Genomic DNA, 27,086 nt, shown 5'->3' with positions numbered 1-27,086 from the left:
TTTTAAATGTTGATTTAAATACTAAAATATTCTTCACTGTAAAAACATATATACTTGATAATGGTTGCATCAGTGATCAAAATATTGTACCTGTTTCAAAATCTAATCTTACTTACTCTATAAGCTGTAAATTGTAATAAAATGTACTTTACTAGTAGGTAAACACAAAACATTAAATTGAAATTTTATTCCAGATAATATTAGCAGAATAGTAAGAGGCTAACTAATTGTACTATAACATGTTTCAAGAGTTTTTATCATAGTTCTATTCAGTTTAGAATATATTAGCTTGTAGCCAATTCCAAAATATTCTGGGTGAAGTATATATTTCTAAGTCAGTGACTGGTGTAGAAGGTTATGTATTTTCCAGAATGGTGGCTACATCCAGATGACAGACACTGAGAAGCTTAAAGCTATGATTTATAGTGATGTCCAATTGTTAAAGAAGAATGCAGACATAGGCCTCCATTTTAGAGTAAGTAAAGTTACTCAAAATTGTTGCTTGAAATGAACAATGAAAGTAAAGTCTGTCTGAAAGAATAAAGAGTAGAATGTACAGTTAATGACAGAACATTATGTAGCAATCGACTGTCAGCATGCTGAGGCCAAAGGTGACATCTCATATAAATGCATTTCATAAAAAAACAAATAAGGTATTCTTTCTCTTTAAATTTATAACCTTATGGACTTATTATTTAATACTATTATCATTCAGCTTATTTTTGTGTCTAGTTGTTTGTTGCATGTAAACATGAATAATCATTTGTAACATAAATATTTTAATATATTTTTGTATACTAGTTAAAACTGTTTTACGTTAGGAAGGAACACTCAAGAAATGAGGTCTTGATAAAAATAATCATAAAATGAACTTTGTTATAAGAAAAAATGTATTAGTTATAATAAAGATACATTAAACTAAATAAATATGAATTAGAACAAGAAACCTAACATTAGTTTGAAGACCCATTTGGAAGTTCCTGATTAGGCTGATGATAATATTTTTGGTAATTTATAATACAGATATAAATATATTTTTTTAACCTACATATGAGGATTTTTAAAATATTTACATTCGTTTTTTAATTAATTACTACTCTGGTTCCTTGGTTAACTAAGCTTTAGTTAATAAATAACATATTCATCTTTCTTCAGGTTTTAAGAAATGTTTTACCTTACATGCTAATTTATAGCAAGTTGCCTTTGTATCAAGTCATATTCTTAAGTTTTCTTCATTTGTTTGATGGAGAAGATCTAATTCAAATCTTGGAAAAAGTAGTTTGTCAAGCACAACTGGAGATAAATAAATAAAAATGAATACCAAACTATTGGTAGTAAGGACTTATATCACTAAGTAACTGTTTTATGTAATGCAACAACTACTGCATTATTTTGAACAATTAATACATATTTTATAATCCATAAGAATTTGTTGGACTTCAGTGGGTAGCTGCCATTTTATAAAAACATCAAAATTATAGGAAAATAAAAATAATCAACTAAAGACTATTGAATAATTTATTTTATAAATAATTTCAGCAGAATATTTATGATGAGCAAACACAGGAGAAATGAAAACAACTGCCAACTTCAGAATGACACCAATAGCGAAAGTTGAGGGCTTATCTGCCTGAGATAGTTTTGTAGATTAACTGTCCAAGACTTTCTCTACATATATCACCTTGAACTATATAACTGCTGTCCATTTCACCTCTCTTTGTTCTTGAATTAATTCAGTTGTAGAACATGTCCATTATGATGTAATTAGTTTAAATTACTGTATTTTATAATCTCTCACAGAAATTCATTTCAAGTTGTTATATATTTTATTTTTATAAGATTCAACAAAATCTTTGAAAATAGATTTCTGAATATGAGCTTGTATTTATGGATCAGTAACACAAAGAAAATTAATTCATTAAATGCTATGTAAATTATAGTTGATGTATTGTCAGTTATTAAATTAAATGATTGGAAAGTTTTTCATTTCATTTTAATTTCTTGCTTCAGGTTTGATTTAAGTGACCAGTTTAATGAAAATAAAAAATAGTTCATAGTTAATGTTTTTCATAAACAGGGCTGTCGGCAGAATGAGATCTTCCTTGACGTTGTGGAGAGATTGGTAGTTCTTTTTGATCCAAAGGTAATGCACTTTTTAAGGTAACAGATGTAATATTATACCACAGTAATACCAATACTGTGGGTTCTGAAGAGAGATTTAGTCCTTTATGATAAAAAATATCTGATTTTATTGAGTATTGTGTAATATTACATCAGTATAGTCTGATAACAATTTGTATTACATCATTTGTTAGTGGTACAACATGCATTTCTAGTAAGAAGATTGTAAAATAGCAGTCATTGACCTTTTTATCTGTTGTTTTCTGCATAATGCTACTCATTATCAAAGGCTAGTTGGCACTTGGTTATAACACATGGAGTTTTTAAGTCTGATGATGAGGAACCCACTTTTTAGAAAATAAAGTTTGAAGATGAATTGAATGGGTAGAGAAAGAAACTTTATTACAAATGTACAATGTTTTGACAAAATGATGATGACAAAAACTTGTCAAAATGCTGAATAATTGTTACAAAGTTTCTTTCACTATTTATTTAAACTTTACTTGGAATCTTTGTTTTGTAGTTATTTACATCACTCATTTATGAGACATTGATTATCTAATGGTGTATAATACATGTATATAACTGATCTCATCTTTCTTTACTGGTTCACTACAGGTTTCCTGAAGGAAGAATGTATTATATAATTTTAAATACAAAATGTTTGTTGTATGTTACTTTCAAACATCTTTCAGTCTGTGCTAGTTTTTGGTGATGAGATTTTGTGTACTTACATCATAGTTTGTAACTTATCTTTATTACTTTGATAAATTAGTTGTTCAGTAAATCTGTTTTATATATTTTTTAGGTTTTGAAGAAATATAAAAATTTGTACCTTATCTTTTCATGAAACAAATAATTTTACATGCATTTTATGACAGTGAACATTTTGCAGTTCTGTAATTTTTTGTTTTTATAACTTCTGCAGCCACTTATACTCTGTCCTATTTATTATTCTCCAGGGAAATGTAAAGAGATTCCAGTTAAATGGGGCTCTAGAGATGAAGACTAACTTGCCATCACAAGCTAGTGTGAAGATTGGACTTAATGAAGACCTGGTCGTGACTAAAGAACTTAATAAAGCAGGAGGTTAGTACATGGTATCTAGTAAAAGTGATTCCATTTGATTGTAGTTTATATGTTTATGATGTAATTGAAAGATCAAAAATGAATACTTTCCTCTTTGTTCAAAAAATTATAAAATAGTTGCAACTCCATTCTCTGAGTGTCAAAAATATCAATTATTCAAATAAATATTCATTGTTACTTCTTATTGTGCTTGTATGCAGTGAATTTCAGTTAATGATAATAATATTTGGATTGTTGTATGTTTGGTAATTTGATTTTAAATATATAATGCAGATTGTATACAGTTCTTTAAAAGTGAACAAGGTATTAATTTTCAACACCTTGTTACCACCAGATGGTAAAACTGTGCTCTGCACTTTGTGATTGTGATGCATTTAAAAGAATGATGGTCAAATCCTATAACTTGATCAGAGCTTCCCATGATTTGGTGGTGAGTGGTGTTACTACACCTGTTTTTTCTTCAGTTTATCACTTCAAACTGAGGGACTACTAATGGAGATAGCCACAGAGTAGCTTTATATAAAACTTAATAAACAATAACAACAATTTTCTAACACAAATATTTACAGGTAACAAAGGTGTCTTTATAATCTTTTCTTCATAACATAAACAGAAGTAAGTAACAGATTTAAATATTCAGTTAAGAAAGTATATTATTTGAACTCTAAGGTGGCTAAATATTAATGTTTTTTAAAAAAGTATATCCAAACTTGAAAATTTTAGTATATGTGTGAATAGTTATTTATTTTAAAAACTGTGATTAGTTTAAAAATAGATCTAGATTTATTTCAGTAATTAGCAACTATTTAAACACACAAATATTTTTTTTAAGCTTATAACACAGGAGTCTGTTTGGATTCTTGCACATTTCATGAAAACGTGAAGAAAGAGGATTTTTATACCAACCACAGTTTACTTGTTCAACCTCCACAAGGAGAGGTATATTATTCATTTTTACTTTAGACATGAACCTAGTAGCGTTACTATTTTACTTTTCTTTATTCACTTGATTGTAATTTTTTCTGTTTATCAACTTTATATCATCTCAAATGCTGTGCCCTCAGTGACTCGGATGTAAGTCTGAAGATACGCAATGGTAAAATCCTGGTTTTGACATCTGTGGTTGGCACAGCACAGATAGCACATTGAGTAGCTTTTTGGCTGAACAATGAACAAACAAACAAACAAAACTTCCCTTATGCACTGTGTTTTCTGTTGTTCTAGTTGTGGTTCATTTCATTTCTAGATTTACTTGTCTGTTGTCCTTTTCATTCTTTTATTGGTTTTTCTTACATTCTTTTACCCCTCAGTTGTTTCTTTAACTGATCTGTTTGTCTGTTGTCTCTTCTGTTGATTCACATGCAATTTCTTATTTCAACCATTTAAGAGTTGTTACTTCTGTGATCTACTTGTTTTTTGTTTATCTGTTGATTTTATTATGTTTAGTTTTGTCTTTTCATCACTTGAGGGTTGTTTGCTATTTTGATCTATTTGTCTGTTGTTTTTTTATTGAATTATGCTTCTCTTATTTCTTTTCATCTGCTTTTGGTCTGTTTCTTTTTGAATTTGTGTGTCTGTTGTTTCCTCTGTTGACTGACATGTTATTTATTTTGTTGAATTACTTATTTCTTTCATTTTTTCACTTCTTTGTTGTTGTTTCTTCCCTGTGTTTTATTTCTGTGTTGATCCACATGTACTTTATATTTTATTTGCCCTTTCATTTACTAAAATTATTATGCATCTTAATTATTTTTGCACTTATTTTTAGTGAAGTTAATACACTTGTTATTACTTAACAGTTGCAGACTTGTAAGTCATGCCAATTATATTCTTTAAAATAATTGATGAACTTCCTAATGGTTTAGAATTTTGGTGTCAAAATATACTTACTTATTGACTTGTTTAAATTCATATGCAAACAAATAAAATGTCTTGCATTATGTATGTTTTCTAGAAAGACAAATAATGCTGTTTTAGTAATACCTTGGATTACTAGTCATGTGTGGCTAATACCTCGTTACTATCTGTTCCAGTTCTGTGTGATGAACTATACTGTGGATGCTTCTCTTCCACCAGTTTTTCCTTTTCAACTTGTTAGTGTTGTACAGGAATCGGCAACCAGGTTAGTATATTTTTATTATCAAGTGGTTGTTGGATAATAACATGACTTATGTTTTTATACAGTTAATCCACTGTAGGTGTCTTATTTATTTTGAACGAGTCCTAAGCAGCCCTGATGTAAAACTTTTTAACTGATTAGTTATTGAGAATTAGTGAGTACATGTGAGATATGAAGGACCACTTGAAATAATTGTGAAAACTTCAAATAATAAGAGAAGTGTGGGTGTTTCAAGTTAAGTGTTTTGGTTTATTTTTCTTAAACTTGAGATAATAACATTGGTAACAGATGTCATGTGACCAGACAAAGTTACTTTGAACTTCTCTTTTCTGTTTTTCTACCACAATGAAATTTGAGTCACCTTTATTTCAGCACAGTTGCTCACCCAATGTATTAACCCTTTCATGATGGGCTTGGTATAATACTTATGAGTTCATATACACATTAAGTATTTATAATTTGCATTGTGTTTATCATCACAAAATTTGGTGGATTTTCCATAAAGACTGCAAATGTTTTGTACACAGAATATCAGATTTTTTAATGAAATATTTTAAGATTTGTTTGTAAAAATACTGAGTCTGTTTTGTTACTAGTTTGAGTGTGAAATGATTTTCAGATTATGATTAAGAATTATTATTTGTCTCAGAAATCTTGGATATTATTTATGTAATCTATAAAACCTGCTAATTACATTTCAAACGTTTGTTTTAAGTAAGACTTTATATTTTGTCTGTTATTTTCTCAACCCTAACTATTTGAGGTCTGTAAACTTCATCAACCTCATAACTGTATCATAAAAAAATTGGGAAATAAATATAAATTATGCTTTCTTCATATTAGAATGACTACAGATTTTAACACAAAAATACAAATGTTCAGTCTAAATAGCTTAAGTTTCATAACGTTATATGTTTACCATTTTATTGTATTGACTTTCTGCTCATGCCTGACTAACAATACATCACTTATATCATCACGGCACATGTGCACTCATATTACTGTATGAAATAATATAAAACTGACCTTTAGGTTTTGCAGAGTGACCCTGTCTTTGCTGTGTTTTAGTGGACTAGTAGTATTTTGTATTATACAGTAATATTTTAATTATTATACATTATGAATATTTAGAAATAAGTTACTTAACATATTTTTTTTAAAATATAGAACAGTAAATAAAAAAGTAAAGGAACTTATTTCTTCCAACTTTAATGGTCTTTGAATGTGGTTGCTGCTTGGCATAGGTTGCTAAGCCTTTTACATTTTTGGACATGGAAGATATGAAACAAAATATTTTTAAGGATTTATATATACAGCTGAATAACAAAAAAAAACAAACCATATCAATACCATAAAATTACACTATGATTTACGAAGCTTAATAACTAAGTCATGTTGAGGTCTAAATAAATATGAAATTTCAAGCAGACTAAAAACACAGCTTACATCTTTGAAATATAAGTTTGAAAGAATAAGGAGGCCTTCTAATAGATTAAAATGGCTGAGAAAACCACTAGGGGAACAATCTACACTGTTGATTGGTTATTCACTTCCTATACTGAAAAAAGTGTATATGATAGGCTGCTTTCAAAAATGATTTGATTATGATGGTCATTGTGTTTGATTCTGTATATAAGCCATGCCTCGGCAAAATGAAAAGATTTGATGTTCTCCTATTATATTCTAGCTTGTCAATATTGGTAATTTAAGTTCTTAATTCATACGAAATTATAGATGTAGTATTTTGACATCATGAACATCTAATCTGAACCAGTGCTGCATTTAACATACCATGTCACACAAAAATCAATATTTAGGTGTGTTCTTTGAATATTTGCTTTTAAATTAAAAAAGTAGCTAATGTATAAAATGTGAATTATAATTTACAATTTGAAACCAAACAAATTGACATAAATTCATCAAATAGTAGTTCAATAAAATTTTTATTGTAAGTTGAGAAAAATGATAAAATGGTCATTGACCTGTGATCCATTATAATAGGGTTAAAGGTGACACATATTAGCTTTACATGTGGTTTCCAAACTTGCAATTTAAGCCAATTATGTTATCAAGAAACTAACTCAGCATGTGTTTCGAACTCTACACAGACAATATCGGTTAAGCTAATCAGCATGCTCAATCTGATTTCCTTGTTGAGAGCATGTCAATACCAATCACACACTGGCTGTTATTGAAAATGTTTGTGAAAACAAAGGGGAAGAAAAGATAACTATATGTTGTATTGACTGACATAATTGGATTAATTATTGTCATGCATTATAGTCGGATGTTGATGACTGAGAAAAGATTTGATGTAATTTTTCAGCATTTAGATTTCTGTATTTTTGATTGAATTTTTTGTCATGGCAGGTAGTTGTTAATTGCACAGGGTATGTGTTACCATTTTAACTTGCCTTTATTGATTAGATTAGAAACATAATTATATTTTAAACATGCAGTCAAACTAAATTTATACATTGTTGCTTCTAACAGAAAATGTTTTAGATGTAAAACATTGATTTACCACCACTTCAAGAAGTATGTAATTTAACAATGTACATTGCTCAGTTATTACTCATCCAAAAAGTATATAGCCTTCAATCTTATTTATTGCCAGAGCCATAAACTAGAAAAATTAGACCCTTTCTACCATGCCTACCTGTCACATATTCTCTTTCACATATTGGGAGTAATTCTCTCTGAGACTTAATATTGTATAACCAATAGAAAGGGAATGTTTTAATCTGTCAAATGATTTTTTTATGTTGTGTTGTTTCCTATGCATAGAATTGTTTATTTCATTTCCAGTTTAAACTTTATTCTCACAGAAAACATAGCTAAATTTTTAACCACTTTTCTTCTACAGTTAGAAAGCTAGAAAAATTGTGATAGTGATAGGGCATATTCAGCATTTTATGTGTACTTAAGTGTATTTTTTAAATAAATAGAAATTATTTACTGTAGTAGTACCATTAGTATATAAAAAATATGGTTAAGTTTCTTTGATAGTTGACAGCAAAAAAAAAAAAGAAGGAAATCACGTGTATCATTTCTTTGTTATCATAAAAGTCACTAAAATATAAAAATTAGAAACTTATTAGGTTAGGTAAAGTTAATTATGTAAAATAAAGAAAGTTAGTAACAGTAATGAAAAATTTTCACAAGGCTGTTTGTGAGTAGCCCACACATGTGACTGATTAGGGTAATGTGAACAACATCTCTGCTGAGTAATTTACAACTTGTATGGCAAGATTGTTAGTTATACAAGGTTCAAAAGTCAATAAAACTAAGAATAAATAGATATATACTGCTACAAGCTTTAATCTACTTAGAAAATAAATTATTATGGTTTCTTGTTACAATCTAAATTCATTCCAGAAAGAAAGAAAAAAATCGTAACTTAGAACTATTTTATGATTCGTTTATGATGGCTGTCATGTTGGTCAAATGGATCAACTCTTTATAGAGCTATATTATAGAAAATAACTGGTAAATTATTAAAATCTTTCTGAAAAACAAAACAAAAAATATTTGATCTTTGTTTGGGAGGTACTAGGAATTACACAAAAGAAATTTGAAAAATTTCAGATTGAAGTATTTGTAATTCTTAATATGGAAATCACTTTTAATTCAGAGAGGCCATCACTTTGATATCATATAAATTATAGACAAAGTTTTGGTAAAAACACGTAATGAATTAATTTTAAATTTTACTGAAAGTTTGTGAAATTTCATGAGGATACTTTTAAGTACTTTCAAGGTCATACATTATTGGAGGGTTGTGTAAAATACACAAGCCTGTTGCAATATGATTAATAATAATAAAATAATTATTCTAGAGAATATTTACACAAATTTGCTGTGAAATTCTTATAAACATTGACAAATGTTAAAGTCAGAATCATAAATAAAAAGTTCTTGCTCATGTTACTGTTTTTTTATTGATGATTTAGGCAGTGCATTTGTAAAGAAACAAAGGTGGAGATGGGTGTGAACTGTTTCACAAAAACAGCAAAATTTTACTGAAAGGATTTCAATAAAGAAGGTTAATGTGATGATGTGTTATGTTATCACTATAATTGTCTTCATTTAAACCTCTGTTAAACACCTATCTTCCCCTTTCTTTCAGCATTTCATGAACTTTAAACAACTAATCTCAAAATCTTGTTGAAGGTAATGTTATGTAAGTATATGCAAAGGTATGAAGGATTTTGAGAAATTGATTGGACTATGAAATCCATTTGATGATAACTTGTGATAGTAAACCCACTAAACGATTTGTGTATATATATTTTTAAGATAATTTTCAAAGTCAATAATACAGAGATTTACTATAAACTCTGATTTGGATAATCATTGAAGGCATGTCCTGATATAGTGTAGCTGAAGTTAATGTTACACTACTCATTTTGACAGATTTTCCATTGACCATCCACTGTATGTGGCCATTAGCTTCTCAGATCAAATTCAGGTTAACTAAAGGTATGAAAGAGTTTTGGAAATGCATTTGGGGACTTGACAGTATGTGATCAAATTAAAGTGTTGTGGTTCAAGTTCTGTGGCTATCTTTTGATTTGTAGCATGTGAAATTATTTTTGTTATTTTATTAATGACACCAAGATATATGCCCAACTATATTGCAAATGCTTTTTTAACTTGGAAGGTTCTCTTTTATAATAATTGTCTTCATTTTGTGGATGAGTGTTGCTCGATTGAGATGAGGTGTGGTTTTTGAGCATGTTGTTGTGATAAACATTTTGCTTTGTTCATTTTTCTGTTTCCAAAGAAAACACTGAAATATATTTTTATGTGCTCTGTGGCTCTGCATTGTGTGAGAGCCTCACTATTTGAAGTTGTTTTTTTTTTTTTTTTTTTTTGAAAGAGCTGTGACATGTGACATATCATCTTTGGTCACAAGTTATTCTTGTGGTATAGCACTGTCATATGACTAGGATTTGTTATGAAACAAATATATATAGTTGTTAAACATGTTGGGTATAGTTCCAAGATTTTTATCTGTGACAGTAAACCACTGTATTCATACATGTAAATGATTTTAACAAAGTGCGTTTAACCTCACAACTGTATTTTATAAATCCATCATGATTATTAAGTTACCTCAATTCACCTGCGGGAGGCTCATACATGATTACCATGAATTTTGGAGTGATAAAAATCTGTCAGTTTCTAATTGATTAAAAGTATATTCAGAAAGACAGAAGAATGAATAATTACACTTTGGTAGATAAATGTTGATACATTTTTCTTCTTATTGATGCTTAAGGCTAAAGCTCAAATTGTTTTGTAAGACTTTATAAGGTTCATTAAACAGGTATTATGTTTTACAACTGTTATTAGGTATTTGTTATGATAGTAAATCTACTGTATTTATGAGTTATGAAAATATTTAATAAACAACTAAAGTTAAGGAGACAGATTATAGTTTGTTTATTTATGTCAAAACCTTAATATTGTAATATAATTATATTAAAAATAAGGGTATAATATTTCATCACCTTCTTAGAAGTTGTTTATTTTGTTAGTGACCTAGATGTCATTTTAAAGTTGAAGACTGAAATGCCAGGGAACACAGAGGCGTTAAACGTTAAGGTACATCTTCCTGTACCTTCCAGAACTACCAGGTATGTGTGATTGTAAAATTCGTTTAGGTTCACCTTTAAAGACAGACCTGTTGGTTGTGAGTGCAATTTTTTTTTTTTTTTTTACATAGTAATTTGAATGTGATAACAAAGAATAGAGGCTTTTGTTAACTGTTTAACTAAGATATTTTATTTAAACTTGTCAAAGAATGGTATACCTATCTAATTTCTCAAGTTTGAAATTAATTTAGGTAGTTTTTATGGGATGCAGGTGAACACAAAAATAGTTACAATCTTATAACTGAATTGTGCTTCAAGAGATAAAGCAAGAAAGCTGTTGGCTGAAGAGTAGAGACTATATAAAAGATAAAAATGATGCCCCTCCCTCTCATGACCTTTTTCATATCATTCTTTATCACTGTGTCAAGTTTGGTGATGATTGATTATGAAATTTGGAAATGTATAAGGAATATACAGTTATATTGAGAAGCAGATTTGAACATAACATTAAAATATATACAAGTTCAAGTTCTCATGAAGGACCACTTGTTGGTGAAGACAAAATATACATAGCAATGTTGTTTTTGTAAAATACTGGAATGTGATCCTCAAATAATCCAATGAATCAATAACACTATACGATAATTGAAACTATATTTTTATAAAACTAAAAGAAATAATAAAATTAAACAAACTATCAAGTTAAGAAAAAGACTGAATGTATTCTGGTATAAAATATGCACTCAGTTATTTTGCTAAGTTGTTTATGTACTAACCTTGATGAGTGATGAAATTGTCTCAAATTTTGATATTTTAAAGTTAAAAAACACATTTCCAGATACTGATTTATAATTTATACTTCAAAAGTGACAATTTCTATTAAAACTTGCCTTTGCCATCACCCCCCTTGAGGTGGATTTCTGTACCTGGTGAAGGGACCTTTCAGAGATGGTTCTGTATTTTCATTTTACCTCCTCTGGGATCTAAACATCCATCCACATGTTTGCCATGCATGGTGTCCTGTGAAAGGTGATAGATGATCCTTATGGTTGAGGAGTGTCATTGATGGCTCATTGGTATTTTTAAACACACCACTTTGGCCTTAAATATCCTATAGATGGGCAGCCTTGGGGTGACTCACCTAGGGTCAGTTGCTGTTCCTGTTGGGCTAGAGTCAACCAAGTATTGTTGTTGGATGTTCTCTATGAGTGTGGTAGATGTTGTTTCTGATATTGGTGTTTGTGTATATTGCCCATAGAACCCTGGCATATCCACAATGCTCCACTTCATCTTTGTAGTGCATCTCCTATGGTAGGTGGGCACTAAAATTTCTCAATATTATGTGAATCCTATACCCAGTGTCCTCAATAAACACATGTTGATAGGAAAGTGACTACATTTGGATGACTCTAAACAGCAGCCTCCACCTTATTATACACCTGTACCTTATGTTTTTATATATATTCTTTATCATACAAATGTTTAGCACAATTGTCTCTTTTTTATTCAAAAGGAATTAGAGGGGTTTGCTGTTTCTCCAAAGTCAGTGAAGAAGCTATGTTTTGGGAACATTTTGGTAGAAACATTTACATCAAATCACAGTGAACTCCTGAATTCAAAGACCATTGGGGATGTACCTGTTGAGGTTACTTACCATGCTACTTTGAATTCCTGTTGAGGAATGATCGTTGAGAGGGGTTTATGAAACATCCCAGAGTCCAAAATCCTCACCAGTTTCTCTGGCCAAGGTGTTTTTGCTGTGGGACATCTCTCTACTCATAAAGAAGGAATTATGCTGCCTATCAGTTTTCTTGTATTGTTTTTTATTTCACCAAACGTACCTGCCACTGTCAAAGCAGGTTATATGAACTGTAAGATATGACATTATATTTCTAATTCTCTCAGGTGTTTCCAGTATCAGCAACTTGTATATTCAAAGGCATTTTATTGTGGTTCTGTAATGTGCTCTTGTTATGATGGCAAAGATGATGATGCCTACAAAAGTCAACTAGCCCCTAGTGTGTGGAAGAAAAAGAGATACAATGTTTATTTGTCAACATTTCTTACCCTGAAGCTCAGAAGTTATCTTCCATTCCATCTTGGATGTATGCAGCTGCACTTTGTTCCACAGCTACAATGGGAGTGCAAATAGATCTTTCTGTGCTTTCATTAGATTCTTTCTCACACCATGTAAAGAGTCTTTTGCCTTCTGTGAATGCTAGATTTGACAAGTTAACATCTACTCCTGTCTCTGTCTCCACTGTTGTATAAAGTGGCTGCTGAGCCACATCTCCTCTGGCCCTAAAGTGCAGGACCATTATTTGGTTATACCCTCAGTTTCTGGAGTCTCCATTCTCTAACAGAAATCTCAGGGCAGTATCTGTGTAGGTCAAGAGACCTCTTTTTGGTAAATAAAAACATTGTGGTCACAAACAAAAGGGTTCTTTACCAACTTTGATACAGTGAGCTGTCAAGGATTCCCTTTTAATTTGAATGTAATTAAAGCCTTGATTGATTCCTTTACAGGAAATATTTCTGAGACCTGCTGATTCTGTCACTGTTTAGCAGTTTTTTTTATATTGGAATGACAAGTTATGTGATGAACATGGGTAGTGGTTAGGGCACTTGACTTGTAATCTGAGGGTCCCAAGTTCAAATCCCTGTCACATCAAACATGCTTGCCTTTTCAGATGTGTGATTGTTATAATGTGTTAATCAATCACACTATTTGTTGGTAAAAAAGTAGCCCAAGAGATGGCAGTGGGTGGGGATAACTAGCATCCTTCCTTCTAGTTTTTTTACTGGTAAATTAAGGATGGCTAGTGCAGATAGCCCAGGTGTAGCTTTGTGCAAAATTCAAAACAAACAAATAATCCAGTAGGCCCATGCCATGCTCAGAAGGTCAGACATCAAAGCTAGAAGGAATCTTGGATTAAGTTCACATTCAACATCTTTTCTACCACCAGTTCCATAGTCATCTGAGACAAGATTTGGAGGGTCAGTGGAAATGAGCATCCCATCAATTTTCCATATTGCTCTCAAATGGCCATAAAGTTGCTGATGTATAGAGCATTGCTGATACTCTTGGGGTGAGTTTTGGTTATCTCTCCAGCACTTCTCTTTCTTCCTCTGCCCTCTTGGCCATCAAGTCTTAGGCAGAGTTATTGTCTCTTTCCTCTCAAGCTGATTGTCTCTATGAATATAATTACCCTTTTGCACTGGTGAAATTTAAGCTTGTTCTTCACTGTCTGGCAGTACTTAAATGGGACTCATGACACTCACTGTGAGATATTGCACTATCACTTTTCTGCCTATTTGCTCTCCTGGTTGTTTTTAACTGGAGGATGGTTAATGCTCATCTTATCTCAGTGATAATGATCTTCTTGTGGCTACTGAATTGAAGTTCTTTGGGTATATTTTTTACTGTAACCTTATTTTCATTTCTCATATCAGGCAGCTCTGTGTGGAATTTACAAGGGCATTAAACATCCTCCATGTCCTCTCCTCTGCCTGTAGGGAAGTGGATAAATGTTCAATATTGAAGATTTATTATACCCTCTTATGTTCTAATCTGGACTATGGATCTCTGGTTTATAGTTGTGTCAGGCCCTACACCTTAAAAATCTTGGACCCTATTTCACCATCTAGAGCTTTGGCTTAACAATGGAGGCTTTTCACACTTTGCCAGTCTAGAGTTCCATGAATCTCTTCTTCATCCCCACCATTAGCAACTTTCTTTACAATATGTTATAAAGCATTGATCCTTACTGCAGCATCCCACTTGACGTTGAGTATTTTTTCGTTGGTGTTCTTCGATCTTTTGAAATAGATGGTCTGCCATTCCTCCTTTTGGTCTTCATATTCAGGCACAGTTGACTGAATTGATTCTGTCATTGGACGACTTTGCTTACTTCAATGATCAGCCCATCATGCCATGGTTCACTGCTATCCCCACTAGTGACCTTTCTTTGAGTCATCCCAAGAATGCAGATACTTCCAATTAGAAGTACCATCTTCTCCAAACATCTTTTGAGCCATTCTTCTGTTCACACTTTTACAGATGGTCCAAAATCAGGTGACTATATATATAAGTTTTGTTGCAGCTCAATGGTTGCTTACAAAATCCCTTTCACAGTTTTTTTGTTCATTGCTGAATTGTATGTTAGGAGATGTATCTTTTAATACAGCTCCTAAGATATATAATAAGCACTGTTATGACTTGAGATAGATACATCTGTAAGGAGATGTAACTTTAAATACAGGTCATAAGAGGTATAATAAGCACTGTTATGACTTGAGGTGGATTTTTCATTGGAGAAATGTCACTTTAATTACATCTTATAAGATGTTTAATAAGAAGCATTATTAGGATACTTTTATCTTTATTATAGAAATTATTTAGTAATTCTAGAACTGCTATCAGTACAAAGACTTAGATGCAAATATAAAATCAGAAATAGAACTAGTAAATTAGAATGACTGACTATAAAACTTCAAATGAATTTTCTTTGTACTTTTCACTAAATGATGAATGAAAGAAGGACTAAATGTGTGCTTGCTGAGAATAGAAATACCATTTTTAATTAATTAAGTGCTTATCATTCTTCTCAAATTCTTCTCCTAATGGGTCAGAGATATGTTTATGGATTTGCAATGCTAAATCCACTGTGGACAGAGTATGTAAAGCCCATTATGTAGCTTTGTAGTAAACAAATATCATAACTTGTATTTTAGTAAGTGCAGAAGCTAGTATTACATAGATGTTGGTGTGATCGTAAAACAGTATAGGGCATTTTGTTTATTTGTAAGTTGAAAGCTGATTTTTTTTTTGGCTAAAATTGAATAGTTTGCTGTTGTAAACAAAATCTGAAAATTCCCATCTTTTCCTGTGACTGGTTTTGAAAGAGGTTTTCATAATGAATTTTTGTCAACTTTCATAAAATGAATGTAAAAGTGAAATGCTTTTCCACTTGTGATAATTAAGTTAATCCTTTTTTTTTTTTCATGGAAGCATTGCGGTTCAGTTAGCAATCTTCTCTTGCTATCACTTTTTGTTGTTATAAGTTTAATAACAAAGTAATTTTAAAAATATCTGTAAGCAGTTGAAGTTTGGGTCAGACATTAGTTTTTCTATGCAAAGCAACAAAAGTTTTAATTTGTACAGAATTAATATTTCTTTTTGTTATGATTTAGTGTCATGCAGCAATTCAGTATGTCGGATAATACAGCCAACTTCTCTAAAACTGAACACATAGTCACCTGGAACATCAAAAAACTTCCTGGATCTGCTGAAATTGTGGCAAAGTTTAAAGTAAATCTTAATTTGAAATCATTACATAGTTGTATTATATACTGTGTGTGTGCAAAATACAGATCTTTCAGTTTCAGTTTTTAGCTGTTATCTTGATCATTTGTTAATACAATTTTTTTACTTGATTGCTGATTATATATAACCAATTATTGGTGTTTTAACTGATGTGTGTAAATAATATTATGTCAAGTGTATTCTGTAAGATATAAATAAAAGATGAAGCAACAAAAACTTTTTAACCCTAGAATTAATGATGTTGGTGACATGAGACCCATTTGTTTTTTTCACTCATTTTTCTGAACTGTTAATGTACCAAATTGCTTGTGGGTCTATAACTTTATTAATTACAGGATTTTTATTAATATGAAAGTCACAGAAAAAAATGTAAACAAACAACTTATCAATAATATAATTAATACTGAGGTTTTCTGTATATTTTGTATAGAATGTGTAATTTCACCCAATTTTTTTCCTCAGTTCATTACATTAGTGTTGTAACTGACAAAAATATAAACATTACTCAGTATGATGCAGTATGTGGACTTGGATACAAGGAAGAGTAATGCCTGTTCTGGAACAAGTTCTTCCAATATGGTACTCAAAAGATTAGCTTTTCTCTTTTGTTACTGTCCTCTACTTGCAAACCTTTTTAAAAACATGCGACAAACCTTCATCATCCTTCTGTTAAAAGCTCTAATATGCCTCTCATAATATCATAATAATCATCATGTGTCATCTCTCCACCAATAGGAGAGCACTCTTATCACACTACTGAACTATCACTTTTTTTGCAGCTGTTGCATTCAAATATTCCTTTTTTGCTTTCTTACAGGTTTACTCAAAGTGATTTTTTTCCCTTTTGCAATTTTTATTTTTTGATAAATTCAAAATAAGATTCCCAAATTGTGGCATTCTTTTAACTTTTCCATGCTATTTCTTGTGTTTGCTGCTAATGAATTCTGGGGTTACTGTCACCTCTTCAGGTTCTTTTCCAGTATCTGATACCGTCTTGTTGGCCATGGGTGTGGGTGACCCATTGGGAGATATATTCCTGGGAGATTGAACAGTACATGCACCACATTTTCTTGCCTCATTTTGTCCCACTTCCTTGTGAGCCTTTTTAGCCAGGCCAGGGTGATGATAATTTTGACTGTCTTGCCCCCCAAGAGTTTGCAGTGATTTCTTGTCCACTGCCTGAGGATTCAACTTGCTCTTCATCAGTTTTATTTCAACTTTATTTCTTAGGTATGTGAAATTTTATCCCTTACCCCTGTTTCTTATGAATCTTAACCTTCTCTTTTGAATGCGTCTCCATCACAAAATCTTGGGAGTTGCCCATCAACAAACTACCCTAACTACCTTGGTGGCTCGTTTATCACAGCCTTAAATAAGGTCATATGTTCATGGCTGAATGTGTTACTAGTTCCTGTTTCCTTCTCCAACCTGTTGCAACCTCGTGGTGTCGTGATTCATTGATTTACTTGATGACTCATGATTTGGTAAAGCAGTACCAGTGACTACGGGATCAGTATGGACCCAATGGGGCTTTGTCTCTTGTATTTTGTTCATTTGTGGGAACCTTTCATCGCCATTGTCTGTGTTCTCAGAGTGATTTCAGAAGAATATGTTGCCTCCTCCCTCCACTGTCTCTGGTTCCTGCTTTTTTTCCTTTTCAGAATCCCTTGATATATCGATATCTGTCAAAGGTAGTACAGGACCTCCTTTCACAATAGGCTATTGAACCAGCTGCACCAGCTTTGGGGGAGATTTTATTATTGACTGTTTGTGTTTCCCAGAAAGACTGGGGATAAATATCCTGTCATCAGTTTGTCCCATCTCAATCCATTTGAATGCACTTTCCACTTCATCATGGAAACATACCTTTCTCTTTGGTGTGGGTTTTCTGTAGGCCTTTGGATGGCCAGGGTAGACATTTCTAACATCTACTTCAACATTCCTTTGGTTGAGTAGTCACATCAATGTACAATTTTTCTACTGAGAGATGGTATATTAGTTTCATGTATTTACCTTGGATCTTTTGGATACTTCTATCACCATTTCCTCTTCCTTGTTTGTTGGGACAAACTGGGTGGATTGCCAGGAGTTTTTGGGTCATTATTCTGTAGAGGAGGGTTCCCTTCAGTCAGTGTTCTTGAACGTCTGGCTGTTTATTGAACTTTGGATCATTTTTTCCTCTTGCCCACTGCTGGCTGATTATAATCTATACCAACAATTTTATCATGGTGGCTTATATCAATCACAAGATTGGCACCAGGTACAAATCCCTGTGCTTTCACACACTGTATCTTCTTATTAGGCCCACACACATCATGTGTTTGATGGCATGTCATGCGCCTGGTGCCTTCAATCTCATAGCCAGTTGTCTTTCCCGACATGAATGTTTACCCCATAGAATGGTCCCTGCATCCTACCATCTTTCAGTGGCTTTGTCAGCATCTGGAACTACCCTATATCAATGCTTTTGCCACTACCCTCAATCTCATATTATCTAGATCTTGGTATAATGTTCTCCATCCTTAAGCCATGGTGGTAGATATCTTAAGTCAAAATTGGCATCATTAGTTCCTTTATGTTTATCCTTTCTTCTGTTTACTTCTTTGGGTACTTTCTTTCATCGATACTGCTCTGTGCAAAGTCCTTATTGCTCCTTACTGGCAGCCCAGCATGGCCAGGTGGTTTTAGGGCACTTGACTCACAATATGAAGGCTGCAAGTTTGAATCCCTGTCACATCAAACATGCTCATCCTTTCAGCTGTGGTGGCATTATATGTGATGGTCAATACCACTATTCTCTGGTAAAAGAATAGCCCAGTGGGTGGTAATGACTAGCTGCCTCCACTCTAGTAATACACTACTGAACTAGAGATGGCTATCACAGATAGTTCTTGTGTAGCTTTGTATGAAACCAAACATATCCTTATTGGCTTACTCAACCATGGTTCTCAAAATTGTTCCAACTACAAGTCGCACCTCCCATTCCTCTCCCGTTCCATTCTGACTTGTTCTGTCAACTTCAGTCATTGGTGCTCCATCCTGTGCTGTCCATCCTCCATCTTCATTCTTGGCTTTTATCAGGACCTTGGCAAGGAGTCCCAGTTTCTCTTGCAGAGTAGCTTCACATTTAACTTGTTCAATTCACTCTTCTTCTTTGGTGATATATCAATGGAAGTGGAGCATTTTTTGTCGCTGGGCATTGACTCATGGTTTCGAGGCTTCTCATCTGATGGATGCTTGTATATTCAAGTTTTTTGCATGACTCTCAGAAAGGGGTTTATCAGTCTATTTAATTTTTGGGTTTTGGTTGTGTTATCCCATACTTTCCATCTTTCCTGCTTCCATATTGTCTTTGCTTCCCCTGTTCTTTCCATGTTGATCTGTTCCTTCCGGATTCAGCGGCTCCAATGTGTTCATCACTGCCAGACTGGGACATTAATGTGGTCCTTCAGGCCCTCACTTTCGTCCATTCAAACCCATATCTACTTATTCTCTGTTTCCTCTCTCTTTGAAAGTGTATTTCACCCTCATTTTGGCCTACAGATAACTAAGGTTGGATATATTTGCCCACTATGTTACTCAGGCTTTGTACCATTCTTCCTACCTTATTCTTTATCTGGACAGTTATTTCCTTCCCAAGACTTCTACAGCTTGTGAAGATTAGTCATATTTTCCCCTATCTATCTATTACTTCCAGATCTGGAAAGGCTACTTTGTCCTGTTCATGCTCTCTGTTGTTATATTGCTCACACAGTTTCTTTCTGGAGTTCTTGTTTCCATGTTTTTATACCCTGGTTATCTTCTTCCTTCTGTGATCTTTCACTGATTACCCTGACTATCTGGGCTCACTATTTAATCCAGTTGGCTTATCCCTCTTTACTTCCTTTCTAGCATGATTTTGTAACATTTTTTCTCCTCAAATCCGTCACATTACCTCCTCTCTTGTCTTTCACCTACACTGTCCTTTGGATGAGATTCTCTTTTCAGGCATCTGGATGACTCCACATGCTTGTCTCCCACTACTTAACATCACATTGCCTTTTTTGCTACCTTAAGGTATCTACAACCTCTAGCTACCTTATTTAGCTATTCTACAGATTTTGGCATGTCTGTGACATGAGGTCCTCACAAACGTTTTCTTTTCTGTCAGGAATCTCTGCTTCAGTTTCACTTTGAATCCTGCTTTGTATCAAGTAGTGCCTGACCAGGTATTCTGTCTGTATTCTGAATTGGTTCCATTTAGAGGGTAACAACCATTTACATACATCTTTGTATCAAGTCCACACTGTAGACCATGTTAATTCCTATAATTCCATGGCTATGTATGCTTACTGTGGAAATGGGGTGTTTAACAAGATCACTTGAGTATAAATCTCTTATGATACTTGAATTGTAATATGCCCAACCTAGACTGCACCATCCATGGATAGAATGGGTGAAGCAGAAGGGGACTACCCATCCCTGCCCTGCCTATATTAAATAAATCAGTGTGGTCTGCTTTTAAAACTATGGTTTTGTGATCACCCATTGCACTGTCTTTGGTGTTGCTGTACCTCTGGACTTCTTCCAGTAGAGTACGAGAGTCCTTGCCACTTACCAGTTCCAAGCCCTATAGTTGGCCATAGAAGCAAACTGATGAATGGGTTTCATATAACGACCATAACTATTCAGTTCAGAGTAGGTGATGGTGTTTTTCCAGTGTAGAGGGAGTTATAAATCTTCAGAATGGTTGATAATCACATTCTTGAGATACCCAAATATAGTTAACCCTTCTAATTGGGTGCCCTCCTTCTACCCTCACGTGGATGTCAGTACTTAGTGAGTGAGGTTTTGAAGATTAAGTGAACAGATCATATAAGTCCTCACACAGGTTTTGGGTTGTCCATCTTCCCCACTCAGTGCATGTTCTGTGTTTTGTGTTGCATAAGGTCTTTGTGGCATATTTCCACTTCTGTCCTGGGTTTTCTATCATTGTTATAAGGTTGTTGATAACCTGGGTTATTCTGTACTTCTTTCATGGTAGTGGGTGTTAAGTGCATGCAGTAGACTTCTTTCAGATTCCAGATAGCACATTTCAGGATATGTGGCATTAGGCCACCCTATAGTTTGCTTGAGTCTTCTAATAGGTTCCCACTGGACTCTGCAATTCAAGATGAAGACAGTATGAGTCTCATCTTACCCTTGTGGGGATGTTGGTACCCAGTGAGTGAAGTTTTGGATGTAGTTGACTTACCAAGTGTAGTCCATTTTACCCTAACATTGCACACCATAGGCACATTATTTGTTACCCACCTTTCATCATGGAAATGAGCAATTCTGCATTTTTGCTCTCTCATTGTTACACCATTCTTTCTAATGTGGATGTGTTTCCTACTAGTTCTATCATGTCTGGCTCTCCTGACCATTTCCCTTTTCATGGTGAAGAGATCCTTGGCTCAGATGTGGTGAATTCTAATATCATCTGATCCTCTCTATTACGGGGCATCTTTTGGATGCTTTTGGAGGATATGCCTGTGCTTTTTTTACACCAGTCCTTCCTCCATTTCAATGTGGGATTCAAGCTAATCTTGTGAGTGGAAGGAGAATACTGAATTGGAAGTTATAATTTTCCTAAATGAAATTTATTTCTGATAGGTGCATCCATCTGCTCACATTTCCCACCCTTCCTCCATACTATCTTCCAGTGCTCATGTCTTCTGCCAAACTTCAAAGTGTTAGTTCAGTAGTGGCACATAGAGGGAGTTACACACATTACATAATAGAGTGCTCTCCTATTAATGGAGAAGTAACCCATGGTGATTTGCATGAGAGATGTGTTGGAACATAAGAATAACTGAGTTTGTGTGAAAAGAAGGGATGACTTCACAGAAAAATGTCCATGTAAATGTTCAGAGGAATGTGGCAATGAACTGACTCATCAGTCAATGACAACTGGTGGAAATGAGGATGGACAATCTCAAGAGAAATCCAAGAATAGTATCACTGATATTTTAAGTAAAAAGGCTCATGGTTAAATCCTCCATGCAACATTCATTAAATGCTAATACAATATATTGGCAATGAGCAATAAAGTTATTTGTGTCTCTGACAACATTGATGTGATGATGAAAAACCAATATTGTTTGTATCTTTGCATATAACCATTGCACGTTATTTTTAGTAGTTGTAAAGTTGATTATTTTCAGGTGAATTCTTATTGTTAAATGGCATTTTAATGTATATATATAAGGCTGTCACAAGATGAGGTTCTTTATCTATGAGTTTTCTTTAATAGAAAATCTAACATTTACTTTTTGTTGAATGGATGATGAGAAATATAATGCTTGTTTGCAAGCACTGCTGACTAGTTCTGTAAAAACTGGTTTAAAGTATTGCAAATGAGTTTTTCTTGTTCTTCATTGTCTGAAAGCTGTAAATGAATTGCAGAAAGTAATAAATGAGACTGTTTGTACAAACTTGAGTAACTCATGTCCATAGAAAGCTTAAATGAACTTCTTATTTGCAAATGTGAGAGATAATATATTAAGTTTCCTGTTAAAAGTGGTCTAAAAAGATTTTGTTTTTGAACAATAATTATGCAGTCATAAACAGATGCACAATATGTGTAGAGAGGTGTTCATTACTAGAGGTATGAGATTAAGGTTGTTCCTAAAGACCTTTTTGGGCCTTTAATACATAGACATCTCAGGACAGTGGGACAAAATATGATGCTGGAATGGTGATGTTTTATTTAAAATATGTCTTAATATATTTGTGTGATGAGATACTTAAACCCAAATATAAGGGCTTTTTTTAGGGATTTTCCAGTTGCTTATATTAGCAATGGGTAATGTGTATGATGATTCAGAGAATGAAGTTGAATCATATAATTATGAATATAACATTTAAATTTTTTTGTGTTTCAAAATAAATATAGATTCTATGCTCTACTGTTTTGGATTAACCTTTTAGGCCCATAATTTATTGAATGCTCTGCTGGAATTATTTTTATGATTTCCCAGTAATTACCATCACACTTTAAAAATTTCAATTTTCTTAAATTTGTGAATAATTTTGTGGTTTGGACTAGTTTTCAGTCAAAGAGACATAAATTTTATTGGATTGCTGTCAGTGTCCAATGGATAAACTGGGATATTTTGTCTGGAAGCTGGCAGCACAGTACACTCAAGTTTAAGGAATTAAATAATGTATTTTTATAGAAATCACTGTTTTCAATAGTTGGTTCTAAAGAATGAAAACATTTTCCTAAAACATAGTAGTAATGCTGCATTTGTTTTTCTTAAGATAATGCCATTTAAAAATTTGCAATAAAAATATTTTTAGGAATTTTTTTAAACTATTGCAAAGTAATTATAATTTTAAGCTTAGATTTGATTAAAGTTAGGCTTAATGTGTACTAGAAAGGTATGAAGTTGAAAATAGATATTATCAATATAAGGCTAACTAATTTTCTATTATTTATTTCTTAACATATTTGTAGGCATAGGTTTTCAACTCTCCTACTAAGAAATGATTTCCCTGTCTATTGAATATGTGTGTGTGTGAACATGAGTAAAAACTAATAGAATTAACATGTACATTTTAATACATTCTTAACTTGAAATGTGCTACAAGTATCAGTAGTGTTTTTTGTTGGATGTATTTGTAAAGCTGGTGTAGGCTTTATTTTGTTAACTTTATTGGTTCAATGCTTCTGAATATTTTACATATCCTTGTTAACAATTTTGTTAAAATTGCAAAGTCTGATATATTTAGATTGTTGAAAACAAAGTGTTAAATATTATGTCATATTTTTGGATTATTAAGCTGTCTTTTGTTTTTTCCTATAGCTTATAGATGCCAGACAGAATCAGGCTTATGCTCTTCAACTTGGACCCATAGCTGTGGAGTTTGAAGTTTCTAATTTTGTGTGTTCAGGACTACGAATCAATTTTTTGAAGGTGGTAAATGTGGCAACTACACCAACAATCCAAAGATGGGTTCGATATGTTACTCTGGCCGATTCATACATGTTTTTAATATAAATCTTTCCTGCTTTGGTAAAAAATATTTGCATAAATAAGTCAGTCAGGAATAAATTTATTGTTAAACCATACACGTAAAAGCATTTTACAGAATGATAATATTTACTCCTTGATGAAAACAATCAAATGGACAGTGATAGATGGTGAAGTAAGAGATGGATTAAGCTGGATAGGTAATCATTTGATTAATTTTGAGCAGAGCTATATAGGTTCAATAAGTTGCCATTTGTGTGGGCATATAAAAATCACTTCTAATGACTAGAGTAGCAAATCAGTTTTGTACATCTATCTCGAAATACCAGGAAAAAGTAAACAGATAAAATCAACTAGAAAGTACAAGTTTTCAAACTTTTATTTAGTGAAGCTAACAATAAAACTGTATAATGCATTGAACAAACTTTGATTATCCATTATTTGAAACCTGAACTAATTATTAAACAGTTAGCTAATTGTATGTAAAAAATAAATATTCAGAAAGAAAGTTAGATGTGAATGGGTGTACATCTGGGGTGTTTATTGTGTATACTATCGATGTCTAGAGAAAATTGACCAAGTTTTAAAAATTTAACAAATTAGTAATAAAATGAAAGAGAAACAAGTATACCAGAATGAACTAGAAGCATCAGTTAAAGCCAAAGGTACAAACCAGTGTAAGTGATAGGTTTGTTTAAGAACTTCTAGAATTCTTCCCAATTTCCATTTTATGTTCAGTACCCTGAAAAGGATGCCAAACACGAAGGGAACACTTCAACCATTTTCTATAATACCTCCAATGTACAGCATTTTCCATAGTCTTATATTCACCCCTTTTAACTAAATGTGCACAAGGCTGGTCCATTGAAGAAGAAATACTGATAATAATTTCAAATTAACTAGATGTACAATCATGAAAGGTAACAACTGGTTGTGAATAATACAAGTCTTTTGTAGACAAAAAAACTAGATGTTTTAATAACGTATTTGTATTAAAGATGTGTCTGTGAATTGATGAAGTTGGCTTGACAGATTAGATTGTGGTGTTCATATATGAAGAAAAAAAGAACTTTTTCCAATGTACATTTTTAAACTTTCTAATCTAATTGCATATTTAATTTTTTTTAGTTTCCCTGTATATTATATCTGGTATTAACCTATATTCTAACATGAAATTTTGCAAAATTAGTAAGGTTGGGGAAGAGAACATTGTGGTAACTGACATTATGTCCAGTGCCAGACTTTACAAGGCATTGGTCTGCTTGCTTTGACCCACACTTGTGATCATAGAGTTAACAACTATCAAGTGGATCATTAATTTTTAGAAGCCTAATTTTTTAAGTTGAAACCTCAAGATATTTATTTTAATACTGCTATAGATTTTTTCTGTAGAATGTTCCAGTCAACTAAAATATTCAGTAATTGGGAGGTTTCCCTAATATAAATTAAAATGTTAACGTTGTATTTATTATAATAAACTTGCCTTAGTTATGCAAGTGATTTATATGATGATTTGATGGAGTAGGCTAATTTTCTCTGAATTTCTCCTTATGTTTTCGTTTCTATGGTGACATTTTAGGGCTCAACTTAAGACTCAGTATCAAACCTGAAATTCTGTTTAAAAATAAAAATGACAGGTGGAGTTCACAGAAAACGTAATCCATATTTTGATCACACTTCCCAAAACTACATTAACAGAAGATTTGTCAGTTGTATTTATCCAATATAATGTAAAGAGGTTCTAAATTTACTATCAATTAGGAAACCTTTTTTCTGAAAAAAAAAAAAAAAGATGGAGCTAATAGGAGAGATACTTGTATGGCTATTAATAAGTTGAATAAAGTAAAAGTTTGTATTGATACGGTGAAAAAATTTTCAAATTTCAGATAATAACTGCTTCAAAAAAAAATTTTCAAGAAACTTTGCTAGCTCTCTATTTATTGAGAGCTTTAAGGCTGTAAAAGTTTTTATTCAGTGGGAATTTATGTGATTCTTATAATTATGGTTTATGTAGCAATTTTACTTCTTTATCAGGACTTAAATGTGAATAATGTTACGTTAGATATGTAACAGATGGTTGCTTTTTGATGCAATATTCCTAACGTCATGAAAAATAAAATATAGTCACCTGTTCATTGTACCATAAGAATCTCTCTGACGTAATAGATGTCTGAAGGCTTCTGCTTTTTCTTTGTTGGTTTGCGCTAAGGTGTTGTTATGTTCCAGTGTTGGGTATTTTCTTGTCGTGGGTGCATTTGTGAATCTTTTTAGGTGAAACCAGAACTTTCTAGGGTTAGTTTGTTCATTTTTGGGAGTAGAAGTTGTTCCATTTTTCTTGTTTTAGCTGTTTGATTTCTGCTCTAATCTTATTTCTAATGTTGTTAATTTGTGTTTTTATTTCTTGTTCTCTTGTTGCAATGAGCTGTCTTCTTAAATGTTTTCGTTGTTTTATCATTGTTAATAGTTGTTTCCATGCATTGTTTATGGTTGTATGTTGTTTTGGTACAGTGCCTGTAGCTGCTTTCAGTAGGCACTCCATGATTATTTGACTATAACATGGCCTGGCATGGCCAAGCGCGTTAAGGCGTCGCGGTTCGCATCCCAGTCGCACCAAACATGTTCGCCCTCTCAGCCGTGGGGACGTTATAATGTTACGGTCAATCCCACTATTCGTTGGTAAAAGAGTAGCCCAAAAGTTGGCGGTGGGTGGTGATGACTAGCTGCCTTCCCTCTAGTCTTACACTGCTAAATTAGGGACGGCTAGCACAGATAGCCCTCGAGTAGCTTTGTGTGAAATTCCAAAACAAACAAACAATTGACTATAACTATCAATT

At 32.7% G+C, this 27,086-nt stretch overlaps 1 protein-coding gene across 4 annotated transcripts in view; it reads left to right on the top strand.

The window, feature by feature from the left end:
- The window catches only part of LOC143226077 (AP-4 complex subunit mu-1-like), a 38,848-nt gene extending 12,740 nt beyond the window's left edge, over nt 1-26,108 (top strand). For all 4 annotated transcript variants that reach the window (XM_076456536.1, XM_076456533.1, XM_076456535.1 and 1 more), the window contains 8 exons: nt 371-475; nt 2,078-2,143; nt 3,084-3,210; nt 4,043-4,149; nt 5,244-5,332; nt 10,873-10,971; nt 16,123-16,240; nt 24,085-26,108. In XM_076456536.1, coding sequence (XP_076312651.1) covers nt 371-475; nt 2,078-2,143; nt 3,084-3,210; nt 4,043-4,149; nt 5,244-5,332; nt 10,873-10,971; nt 16,123-16,240; nt 24,085-24,279 — 906 coding nt within the window. In that variant the 3' untranslated portion in view covers nt 24,280-26,108. The remainder of the gene's footprint in view (nt 1-370; nt 476-2,077; nt 2,144-3,083; nt 3,211-4,042; nt 4,150-5,243; nt 5,333-10,872; nt 10,972-16,122; nt 16,241-24,084) is intronic.
- The last annotated feature ends 978 nt before the right edge of the window (nt 26,109-27,086 follow it).

The sequence above is a fragment of the Tachypleus tridentatus genome, chromosome 9 (assembly GCF_004210375.1).
Source record: "Tachypleus tridentatus isolate NWPU-2018 chromosome 9, ASM421037v1, whole genome shotgun sequence".
Taxonomy (NCBI): Eukaryota; Metazoa; Arthropoda; class Merostomata; order Xiphosura; family Limulidae; genus Tachypleus; species Tachypleus tridentatus.
The sequence above is the reverse complement of the archived record's forward strand: the minus strand, read 5'-3'. Positions and strand labels throughout refer to the sequence as shown.